Source organism: Canis aureus, chromosome 29 (genome assembly GCF_053574225.1).
Source record: "Canis aureus isolate CA01 chromosome 29, VMU_Caureus_v.1.0, whole genome shotgun sequence".
Taxonomy (NCBI): domain Eukaryota; kingdom Metazoa; phylum Chordata; class Mammalia; order Carnivora; family Canidae; genus Canis; species Canis aureus.
The window spans coordinates 16,186,399-16,199,087 of NC_135639.1; the positions used below are offsets into that span (position 1 = coordinate 16,186,399).

General features: G+C 37.1%; 1 protein-coding gene across 8 annotated transcripts in view; it reads right to left on the reverse strand.

Moving 5' to 3' along the window:
• Positions 1 to 1,267: 1,267 nt before the first annotated feature.
• TDRD1 (tudor domain containing 1) overlaps positions 1,268 to 12,689 on the reverse strand; it is a 53,343-nt gene continuing 41,921 nt past the window's right edge. For 5 of the 8 annotated variants that reach the window (XM_077877551.1, XM_077877549.1, XM_077877553.1 and 2 more), the window contains 8 exons: positions 11,894 to 12,169; positions 10,874 to 10,993; positions 9,654 to 9,770; positions 6,132 to 6,299; positions 5,090 to 5,311; positions 4,425 to 4,471; positions 4,255 to 4,342; positions 1,268 to 1,737 (listed from right to left, as the gene is read on the reverse strand). In XM_077877551.1, the coding sequence (XP_077733677.1) occupies positions 1,523 to 1,737; positions 4,255 to 4,342; positions 4,425 to 4,471; positions 5,090 to 5,311; positions 6,132 to 6,299; positions 9,654 to 9,770; positions 10,874 to 10,993; positions 11,894 to 12,169 (1,253 nt within the window). In that variant the 3' untranslated portion in view covers positions 1,268 to 1,522. Of the gene's footprint in view, positions 1,738 to 4,249; positions 4,343 to 4,424; positions 4,472 to 5,089; positions 5,312 to 6,131; positions 6,300 to 9,653; positions 9,771 to 10,873; positions 10,994 to 11,893; positions 12,170 to 12,689 lie in introns of all 8 variants that reach the window. The other 3 variants (XM_077877552.1, XM_077877555.1, XM_077877556.1) reach the window with 3 other exon arrangements.

A 12,689-nucleotide genomic window follows, 5' to 3' on the forward strand; every position in this document is an offset into this window, starting at 1 on the left:
ATATTTGCCGTGGGCTTTTCGTAGATGGCTTTTAAGATGTTGAGGAATATTCCCTCTATCCCTACACTCTGAAGACTTTTGATCAGGAATGGATGCTGTATTTTGTCAAATGCTTTCTCTGCATCTATTCAAAGGATCATATGGTTCTTGTTTTTTCTCTTGCTGATATGATGAATCACATTGATTGTTTTACGAGTGTTGAACCAGTCTTGCATCCTGGGGATAAATCCTACTTGGTCATAGTGAATAATCTTCTTAATGTACTGTTGGATCCTATTGGCTAGTATTTTGTTGAGAATTTTTGCATCCATGTTCATCAGGGATATTGGTCTATAATTCTTTTTGGTGGGGTCTTTGTCTGGTTTTGGAATTAACGTGATGCTGGCCTCATAGAACGAGTTTGGAAGTACTCCATCTCTTTCTATCTTTCCAAACAGCTTTAGTAGAATAGGTATGGTTTCTTCTTTAAACGTTTGATAGAATTCCCCTGGGAAGCCATCTGGCCCTGGACTTTTGTGTCTTGGGAGGTTTCTTTTTTTTTTTTTAATTTTTATTTATTCATGATAGGCACACAGTGAGAGAGAGAGAGGCAGAGACACAGGCAGAGGGAGAAGCAGGCTCCATGCACCGGGAGCCTGACATGGGATTCAATCCCGGATCTCCAGGATTGCGCCCTGGGCCAAAGGCAGGCGCCAAACCACTGCGCCACCCAGGGATCCCTCTTGGGAGGTTTCTGATGACTGCTTTAATTGAACTTTTTACATGAGCAAAAATTCCATGTAACCTGGCTGACATGTTACCAGTTAAAAGCAAAAAAAAAAAAAAAAAAAAAAGTTTTAATTTCTTCTTTGAGTCGGTGACAACATCTTAGGTTTGTTGGAGTCTGATACTTAAATCATGGAAAAATTTCCAAACAGAAACTTACAGGCTAGCAGGAAAGTCAGTTGGTCCATAATTCTGCACATGAGATTACCTTATGTGATTCAAGAAAAATAAGTACTCTTATTTTTAACTTAAGTTGTTAACCATATATTTTGGGAAATGTAAATCCTACTGACAATAAAAAAGTCTAAGTGGCTGCTGATTTGGAAGGATGTGGATAGCAGGAGCAGAAAAGAGCAAATTCCTTTCCCTCAGAGTGGTTAAGAGCCTACGGACAGACTGGTACCCTAAGGCCAAAAGCAGAGAGATCCAAGTCAGGGTTGAGGGAAAGCAGCTGATGACCTCACAGAGTGAACAGGAAAAGAGGAGCCAGGACTAAAGCAACAACAAGCCAAAGAACATTTATTATGTGGAAGAGGCAGATGATGACAGGGAGAGCAGGGCACATTTTATTATGAAGTATTTCAAACATACAAACAAATCCAAAAAAATAAAACTCCTACACATCAAGTAGATTTATCTTCTAGTAACATGAAGCCCGTATTTTCTTCAATACCTTTAAGTCCTAAAAATTTATATATACAGTAGAAAGTCCCTGTGTATCCCTTCTTGATATCCCCATAAACATGGTATGAAACTTTCATGCAAGATTTATTTGGGAGGAAGAACTCAGAGAGAAAAATAAAACTACCCAACCTAACAGAAGAATGGCAGGCAAACAAAGACAGAGGCACAGGAGACAACATTCCCAATAAACAAAAAAAAAAAAAAAAAAAATAAGATGCTGTGCTGCCGGGAAGTCTAACCTTCGCTGTCTCCTTTCTTCTACATATTTATCTCTGAGAAAGACTGCTTCTGAAAGAGAAAAATCAACTCTCATTATGCCTTATATAGAAACTCCATCACTATGTTTTTTTTTATATATTATTTATTCATGAGAGACACAGAGACATAGGCAGAGGGAGAAACAAACCGAACACTTTTAACTGAAAGTATACATTCAAGTCAGGTCTGACGGTTAAAGAAATCCGCGCCGTGCTATGTGTTAACTACAGCCATTTGTATTACCCTTGACCAATGTAAACCATAGCTGTACTCTCCCTTTCAGATAGAAAATTTTCTATTAACTTGTGTATTGAAGTACTTATTTGTCATGTCTAAGCCACAGATACCAGTTTTCTCTTCTCATCACAATACTACTTGGGGGGCAATTTTACAGTTATTAACAAATTTCTCCAGAAAAAAACTAAACACTTCCATTTGAAATCTATTTTCTCTGTGTCTAGGAAGAACAATTTAAAAGGGTAAATGTTCAACTATACTTTCACCACAACGAAGCAAGTATGCCTAAGCAACCGTGTATGTAATTTTTTGTAATATAACCCCCTGGTACCCTGCCCTCCACAACTGATCTAAGAACACTGTAGTGGAAAGAGAGCGGCTTGGGGTCTAAGACCTGGTTCCCTGTGTGTGCATCCTGTGCAGCTGTTCAACCTCTCTGAGCCTCAGCCTCATCTGTACAAGGGGGTGTGCTTTCTTTTCAGGGGTACTCTGATGATTAAATACGTGACTAGATGTTCAAACGTTTTTAAGATAATATATAAAGTGTTTCACTATATTCAGATGTGGATATAATATTTATTCCCACAGTAAAGGAAAAGTCAGTTCAACTACTATGCTTTATTTAAAACAGCTTTTTTTTTTTTTTTTCCTTAAAGCAATCTTTGGGGAGCTCCCTGGGTGGCTCAGTGGTTCAGCGCCTGCCTTTGGCCCAGGGTGTGATCCTGGGGTCCCAGGATCAAGACCCGCGTTGGGCTCTCGGAATGGAGCCTGCTTCTCCCTCTGCCTGTGTCCCTGCCTCTCTGTGTGTCCATCATGAATAAATAAATAAAATCTTAAAAAAAAAAAAAAAAAAAACAATCTTCATAGAAACAAAAGAAAATCTACCTTTCATCTTGTGTGTTAGCACTCTCAAAACCCTTATGGAAAAGATAAAGATTAAAAAAAATATGATAATTTGGCACTAGGACTAAATTCTAGAAGTTCGTGTCACTGTATATCCCTTCATCTATGAAGTAATCATTAAATTTAAGATTCTACCTTATTTTTTATTTTTTTAAATTTAAAATTTTAAACTCAAGTACACAAAGACAGCAGTCAGTATTGAAACTGCATGTATTAACAAGGACTAAAGGTTGTAACTGCAACTATAGGTCAGCGTTTATTAGAAATAACACAAAACTTGTAAAGGAAATACATGAGGAGGCTCAAAATTGCTGCTCTAGCATTAATGACACGCAACTTAGAATTCAGTTACACTTTCTTAGAAACAACACAACTGCACTGCCACAGTGAACCGAGAAGACAGCTCACAGCAGGCCCTGCTAGAGAGCTATCCCACCCCTGGAAGGCACTACCACCCGCAGAGCCACTCAAAGGGGCTGACACAGGCTGTGCTTCAGCCAACAAGAATACACATACTAAATCATAGTAAATCAAAAGATCATTTGCTTTTGGCAGGAATTTTATCAGTCAGACAAGGCAGGAAGGATGATTTCATTTTAATCAGAAATTCTAATTGGCTAACTGATCACGAAGTACTTTCTGAGGGCTATCTTGGAACAAAGCATCCCAAACAGTACAAAAGCAGGGGAACTTTTGTTTAAAACACACTAATTATTGCCTGTAAGCACCAGAATCACCATGGCCAAAGGCGAAGAAGTTTTGTTTGGAAATGAAATACACTATCAGTGCAGCCCCCTTTCTATTCTTGGCCCTTTAGAACTGCTTCACAAAAAGTGCTAAACAGGGGGTGCCTGGGTTAAGAGTCCAACTCTTGGTTTTGGCTCAGGTCATGATCTCAGGATTGTTAAGACTGAGCCCCAAGTCCGGCGCTAAACTCTGTAGGAAATCTTCTGGAGAATTTCTGTCTCCCTTTGCCCCCTCCCCATCCCACTTCCATGCTAATACATAAATCTTTTTTTAAGTGCTAAACATTTTTATAGCAGTATGCACAAGTGAGAGTTAATTCCACACCTAGATACACAGAATTTAAGGCAGAGCTTCATCTCACAATGTTTACAAGTCCCTCCAGGTTTATCAGTAATGTGAGCATTCAGAATTAAACAACAGTAAGGTGAGTGGCCGCAACCTGAACAGCCCTGGACCCAATCCCATTAGCAGTGCCAAAGTAAGAGTATCAAAACCTAGAAGACAGCAAAAACATTACAACCAGACCTCAGATCATTAGGTCACAAAATAAAGAACCGCTGCATGATGTGTTTCACACCATCAATTCTACCCTGACATGCCTGGAGATGTCCTGTTGATGGTTACAGAAGTGGTGAAAACATTAAACTTAACTTACTTAACTTTTTAACAATTTTTTCATTTCAATACATTTATTTTGATTTGTTGGATTATTTAAGAGGAAGAGAAGAATCTGTTCATGTTTTTCAACCTATGGAAGAAGAAAAAATAGTATTATTTCATTTCTAAAAATGTAATGAGTATTAATTTCACTTCAAGGAAATTCTACCCACTTGTTTCTGTAACTCTGTGCAACAGCAATTCATCCTGCATGTCTTTTCTAAAAGCAAGTACAAAAGACTATTAAAGAATATACACCATAATGAATTAAAAAACTGAGTCGTCTGAATATACACAGCTCTACCCCTTAGGCATGGGTTCTAACTATAAAAGACTTAATTAACTTCTCCCTTGGGCTTTATTATTTTCTACTACTGAGCCCTGGGTTTCACCAAAGTAACGTCCCCATCTCCAAAATTCTAGGTCTTTTGCCTATCATATGTGGGATATCTCTTCAGCCAAGGGCAAGCCTTCCAAATAATCATCTTAAGAGATAACTATGAGATCCAATCGCAAACATACAAACTCTTCTCACTTTGGTCAGGATCGAATGTAGTTGGAAGTCATTCTGAATGCTAGACATTTCTAAAACTCTCAGAATCAATGCTATCTCCAATGGGATCACTCAACTCTGCTGAGTCTAAGCTAAGGAAAATCTGGACTGGGAGGCCTGCTTCTATCCAGTGCGTCCCCTGAGGTGGCAGCATGAGTCTTACAAAGGGGAAGGATGAAAGAAACATGACCACAGAGACTAAGGATAAACCAAGTCACCTACATGGATTACATCTGTTCTTAATTACACTTATATTTGTCATTAAACTTGAAAAAATATACGTACTTAAAGTACTTTGTTTTTTAGATGTGATGCTTTTTGCCAGACCATATGTCACCAGCTTATCAGCTAGATTGACAGTAACATTTCCAGAGAATTTCTCAACTGACACTGTATGGACATTCTTGGTAATTCCTTTTACAGAAAGCATTACACTCTGATTCAACATGAAATTTTTTAGTAGTTCCATTACTAATTGAGAGCAGCTTCCATTCAATTCCATCAGTCCTGGGAAAAAAAACCTGAAATATTAATCTTCGAGCCCCTTTAAAAAAGATAAATATTTACATATATCATCTAAAGATAATAAGCAAAAGTCTCACTTTAGCTGGCTTGGGTAAGCTTTGATGTACTACTGCTGTTGCATTAAAAAAAAAAATCACTCAAAAAATACTCATTGATCCCTATTACCTGTCAAACACTAATCTAGGTCTAGAGGGAATAAAGCAGACAACTGTCTGTTGCCATGGACCTATGTCCATTATAATGGGAGAAGCAAACAATAATATGTTCCAACTCTCTCCCTGAGTCAAAACCAAGCAAACTAAGAGGCAACGAGTTTTTATCTGCTAGGACCACTATGTAATGAAATCAGGAGTAAGAGTAAAAAGCTACTTTAACACTCATTCACTTTATTCAACCACCAACTAAAGAGCTAAACATGTGCAGATAGAGTACACAGTAAAGTAGTCCCAAGTGGTATTATCTCTGTCTCCAAAGAGAGCACCGTGACAGAGCCTAGAAGCTCTTGGATAAGGCTCAGATGGCCTACTTCTCCCTGGCCTTGCCACTTCTAGCTGTGCAATCTGGGGCCAAACAATCTCTGAACAACAAATGAGCTACCAATGTAATTTCTGTGACAATGAAATAAAGGATGAAAGATAGGTTTCTTTTTGTTTGTTTGTTTGTTTTTGTTAGCTCTGCTTGATATTCAGAAGTCTGAGCAGTTTCTGAAATGCCCATTTGATTCAGACAGAGGCTACAAAACAGAGGAGAAAAAAGAAAAATCACACAGATATCCCAATCGGAAAGTGACTTGACTGCCTACCTTCAAGTGAACATTTAATAATTTGGAAAGGAAGCTCCAGGTGGCTGATAGAAATTGGCTGCACTCTGGAAAGAGGCAGAGTTTCAAGGTTTCCATAATCTGCATAGAGCACTTTCACTTCGGCATCTGATGTCCCCAGAACAATGGCACGGTACCAGAAATCATCATCTGAAAATATGATGGAAGCTCAGGTAAGAAGTTACATACAATGACCCTCTTCCCCTCCCTTAAGATGGTTATTCACAGTTACATTTACATCAGTGAGAAATTCATGCCAACATTTCTGGTTAGAGTCCAGATGAAACACAAGCATCACCTCCATTCTTTCCAGATGCTACTAAAAAGATAACTACATGATTAAAAAGAAAATGGCACAAAACCACAAGGATATAGAGGACAAGAGAGAAGACAATGTAATATTGGAAGCTGGAAAGCAGATGGCAGGAATGGAAATGATTTAGCAGAGTTCAACCAAAGCTGGCTATGGGGAAGCAAAGAGGCATCTTCATTTGCATCCTGAATCCCAAGCCCTAATAATTAATGCATTCCAAGATAATAGTGAGGATGGAGCTGAAAATGAGGGCTGAGTAAAGAAAGCAAACTTACTTCTCAAGACATCTGAATAGTTTATAAAACACATTTACACATACTTATTTTTAAAGCTGCTAAAGAGGACGATCAGTTTTATGTTCACGTGTTTTAATAAAGCTTAGAATGTCCTCCCTATTTCCAGGCATCTGCTCCTACTCAAGAGCAGAAGACTAGAGGTTTCTTCTCCAGAGAGGATGAACCAGATAGACTACTAGACTCAATAAGAGGAAGAAATTTACCAAGAACACTGTTGGGCAAGCTATGCACACCAACCAGGAGACAATGATTCCACCAAGTGAAATGCACTTCAAGATACCAACAGCAGGAGCCTCAGTGAAATGGCACAGCTCCATGACCCAACAGTGAAGGCCAGCAGTGTACAAACTCTGCCCACAAAGAAGCTTCCAATTAACTTTTAAGTGCCCCACTGCAAGTCAACAACAAAGGATCACCAGACATTTGAAGAAAGCTTCCAACGTGACAGAGTAGAACAAAACAGGAACTCAAGAAAACAGGGAGAAGACAGGGACAATTAGAAGAATGATACTAAAATCTGCTAACAAAATCGCCTTTCATCCTTGAAATAAGAGCAAGTCAGCATTAAAGACACACATTTGAAAAAAGAAACAAAAAAGCTACTGAAACTAGATATGTGGTATCAAAAGTGAAATAATAAACTGAAGATAGAATCAAGGAACTCTTATAAAAAACAAAAAAATTGAAAGAGAACAGGAAACTTAGCAGAAGAATTTCAAGTCCAATATTAGAATATTTGGAGTTCCTTGGGGTACCTGGGTGGCTCAGTCAAATATCTGACTCTTGGTTTTTAACTCAGGTCACAATCTCAGGGTCTTGAGATTGAGCCCTGTGTGGGCTCCATGCTCAGCAGGGGGTCTGCTTGAGATTCTCTCTATCCCTCTCTCCCTCTACTCCCTCCCCATTGTTCTCTCTCCAAAATAAATCTTAAAAAAAAAAAAAAAGATTATCTGGAGTTTCTAACAGAATAGGAAATGAAAGAAGGTAATAAAAAAAATTTCAGAAAAATTTCTCAAAACCGAAGCTCATCAATTTCTAGACTTAAGGGCCCACCCAGTATGAGTGCCCAACACAATAGTGAAAACTAGTACCAAGTCACATTATGAATTTCAAAACATGTAATAAAGAGATTACCAACAGTTCCAGAAAGGGGAAAATAAAATACAAAGTTTGGAGACTCTAAATGACCTCTCTCTTAACCAGCAACATCAACAGCTAAAAAACAATAAAAGCAGGACACATGGCTGGCTGAGTTAGTGGAGCTTGAGGCTCCGGATCTTGGGGTTGTGATTTCAAGCCCCATGCTGGGTGTAGAGATTACTTAAAAATAAAAAATCTTAAAATAACAAAAGCAATGTTTTCAAAATTTTAAGGGAAAGATGATTTCCAATCTAGAATTCTGTATCTAGGCAAGCTATTAATTAACTATCAGGGTAAAATCAACATTTTTTCAAACATGGAAGTACATGGGGAGATAACAGAAAATTTATCTTACACGTACCTTTTTCAGCTTCTGGAGGATGGGATATAACCAAATATTATAATAAATCCAAAGTAAGGATTTCAGAAAACAAGGTGACACGAGGAAGGGAGAAACGGAGCCAACATGGTGGGATGGGAGAGAAATCTAAACACAAGGGAGTGGTGTTGAAACAACCCCAATATGATGATGAAGGAAAACTTCCAGGGTGATCACTCAAGTCTGGAGAACAAGCAGTCTAGATAGGAGGTTAGAAGGCTGCAAGCACTAGCAATGTAATAAAAGCTGACAAAGTACATGAAGTGTTCACTAGGAGAATTTATTTTTTAAATAATTTTATTTATTTATTAATGAGAGAGAGAGAGAGAGAGAGAGAGAGAGAGAGAGAAGCAAGTTCCATGGAGGGAGCCCGACATGGGACTCAATCCCGGGTCTCCAGGATCAGGCCCTGGGTTCAAGGCAGCGCTAAACCACTGAGCCACCTGGGCTGCCCTCAATAGGAGAATTTATACCAATGCAGAGAACTGGAGATAATCAGTGAGAATATACAAAACACTAATAACAACAAAGGCTGCAAAAGAGATACGTAACCATGAATCTCATAGGTCATGGTATACTATGTAGCTAGGCTGTGAATAGTGTTTATGCAATTCCAATAAAGTAATTGTAAATACTCATCTAACCAAAAATTGCGACACATTTCTATCAGGAAGAAAGGGAGGGAAAGTATAGATCCAGGTATCATACAAAAGAAAAGCAAAACTAAAAATACATTTAACTGTGTATCTAAATTTAAAGATTTTTTAAATGAATTCCATGTGGGCAACAGATCAAAAGCATTTTAAATCCATTGCTGGCAAGAGAAAGATGACATGGGCCCACTCACAAACTTTTGGTACATATGGACATTTCCTTAAGATGCCTACAGACCAATATGCTTCTGAAATTTACAAAACAATTTACATCCTTTGACTCAGGAATTCCTCAAATTTCTGTCCAAGAATTTTTACTCTAAGTATTATTTTTATTCCTAAAACATATTTGTTAACTTTTAATATGAAATATTAAACAACAGGATAATGGCTAAAGCATACCTGATTTAACAAGTCTAAGGCACTCATTCTTTTAGCAAATTCATAAAGTTCTATAAATTATTTGCAATTCCTCCACATATATTATCAGTCCACCATATAGAGTTATCTAAAGCTAATTATCTAGAAATACTGATAGATTTGTAAATATCTACCTATATCCTTACCTAAATATAATCTATAATTATAGAACAGAGAAGCTAAATGACCCCAACACATGAATCAAACCTACAATCTTGCTGTTAATCTAACAAAATACACAAAATTTCATCTAAAAGAGAACCAAATAATTCCTCTTTAATATTTTACCTAAAAGAACCTTACTTGTGTATTTGGCACAGCACACATCTCCAATTTTGGGTCTGTAAGACAATTGGCTTTTCTGAGTATTGCAATATTCTAACAATTCAGCTGTCAATATATTCAATCTTTCCTGATCTCCTGAAACATAAGAAGGCGATCTTTTGTGAAGAAATTTGCAGTGCTGTTTAGACAGTATATAAAAAGAATGTCAAATTGAATCACTAAAAAACAAAATCTGTTTACATTTATATTTTAAGAATATATAAAACCAATAGTGCTTACCTTATACAAAAGGGATGTAATACTGGGAGGGAGTAGGAAGGAAGCCTCTGGACAGCTAACTTCTAGATCAGGGTGGTTGTACCAATGTGTTCATACTACAGAAACTTATTAAGTCATCCTTTGACAATTTTTCGGTATACTTTTCATTTCGGTATGTTACAGTTAATAAGATAAAATGAAATATTTCCAATTCATCAGGATTCAATAACCCTAAGTCCCTGCTTTCCACTACACAAATTAAAGATGATTATTTGGATCCCAGAGATAGATTTAAGAGCACTTGTTGGCATCACAATTTGTGGTTTGACCATTTGAAACAAAGATTCACTTTCTCAGCCTTCAAGTACCTGCAATTATGTTGAATAGCCATCATCCACCTTGCATTAACTCTCCTTCTGACACTACTAGGATAAACTCAAATATATTGAAGAGATTTCTTAATTATAAACTTTCACGAAACAAGAAAGAAAACATTTATATGCTACTTTACTAAGGAGTAGGTCCAGTATAAAACATTTCTCTAAGTTTCTAAGCTATAAAAACACTGATTATAGACTGATTACAAAGTATTTTCAATATACCAAAATTTTTTTAAAAGGTCATAGAAGGTTAGCTTTGTAAATGCAATTCAACATAGATAGTATCTATTTTTGTGGTGGTATATTTTTTAAAAATAAATTATACAGTGGTTAAGGACACCATTTCCTTATAAAAAGCTGTAGATTTGACTGTGTTGGGTAGGTGCTAAATGCAAAAGCATTTCCCTTCATGCTCTCATTTGTGTTTGTATAACTAAATATGCCTGAAATGTTATAATGGCCAATTTTTCCTTAAAACACTGCACAAAACAAAAATCACTAGCCTTCCCTTCTCTATCACTTCCTAAAGGGTTCAGATAAGCATTTTATTATACAGTTAAAAAGATGAGCATAAATGTGTCTCAAATTTTGGTTTCTTACCTGGCATCTCACTTGGTAGAGCATAAAATAAATGTGGGCTTACAATTTCTAATATGCTTGCTTGTACAGTTTTATTAACTGGCAATTCTATCGTCCTCCACTGCTCAGCTAAAGAGACGGCTGAAAACATACAAAACAGATCTTGTATAAAACAGATCAAAGTTGTTTTTCTCTCCCAGTTATATATTTAATCACTTAATTTATTCATCAACTAATAACGTTCACAAATCTCTAAAATGACAATCTGTATTTTCACAAAAACAATCTATTCAATTTGAGGGATTCTGTTAAAAAAAAAAAAGTCCAACCAGGATCCCTGGGTGGCGCAGCGGTTTAGCACCTGCCTTTGGCCCAGGGCACGATCCTGGAGACCCGGGATCGAATCCCACGTCGGGTTCCGGTACATGGAGCCTGCTTCTCCCTCTGCCTGTGTCTCTGCACCCCCCTCTCTATCATAAATAAATTTAAAAAAAAAATTTAAAAAAAAAGTCCAACCTAGAATGAGAATTTTTGACCTACCACACTCCATTTCTAAAGTATATTTAATGTAGTATATTTCCATTTCTGTAAGTATATTTAATTTAACTCTTATAAATGATTCACTTTAGGGGCTATATAATTGTATGATGCAAGATTATCTGATAAATAATTACAGTGTTTAATAAAGCCATGTTTCAATAAATACTATTTTTTTAAAGACATTAATTTGAGAGAGAATGTGCATGTGCAGGAGGAGCAGAGGAGGAGACTCCATGCTGAGCACAGAGCCCAATGTAGGACTTAATGTCCAGGCCCGGAGATCCCTCCCAGCCAGAGCTGAAAACAAGAGTCAAACGCTCAACCGACTGTACCACTCAGCCACCCAAATAAATACTAATTTTAATAACCTATTATTAACCTACTTCCACAAGCACGTATTCCTACGGAAAAACTGCATCACTTGGATAGAAAAAGTTTTGTAGCCTCCAAAAGCAAAGGATAACATAAATTTAAATAACAAATCAATGGTTTAAATGTTACCTTGAAGCCCCATGACATCAACTTGAAGATTATATTTACCCACAGATCTATTATTTGTCATGTCTTTACGTGGTGAGCTAGTTCTTAAAACCAGATATTCATCAATCAGAACATCATTAATTATTCTGGGGTAAGAAGTGGAGAGATCAGTGAGCTTGATTCCCAATCCCTGTCCAGTGATTTCAACCACTCGGGCTTGGAGTTTTATCCCTGCAACGCACATCTGAAATCTTGCTATGGCTTCTTCAGTCCAATGCTTGTTTCTAGGCTGTATATCTGGCAAATAAGAATAACATTAAAAAGAATTCTGTGCCCAAGCTGCATTTTTGCTTCAACAGCGTCTGGAACTGGCCTTGACCAGTTTGGGCCAGGCATTTTGATTATCTTTTTTCAATGTTCAATTACATTTCTACACCTTTCATGCCTGAGTTACATATAACACATTGGTAAACATACTAACTGGAGTTTTAGGAGGCTCAGAAACTTCCCTTACTTTCCCCACTAGTGTATCTTTACCTGGCATTTTTCCAATAGGCAAAAATATGGTTAAAAGCCATCACTGTACTCTGTTACACAGACAATGATGAGTTACTAATTATTCTGGTAGAAGACATCAGCCATACATTTTCACTTCTCTGGACAGTTTTCTAATGATTTCAAAATGTTAAACAACCAAAAATTATTTTTCTGATAATTTTGGTTTATCCCCTTATTTTTATAATAGTAATCCTCAAACTTGAGTGTGCATCTGGATTACCTACAGGGCTCATTAAAACAGATTTCAGGGCCATATTCT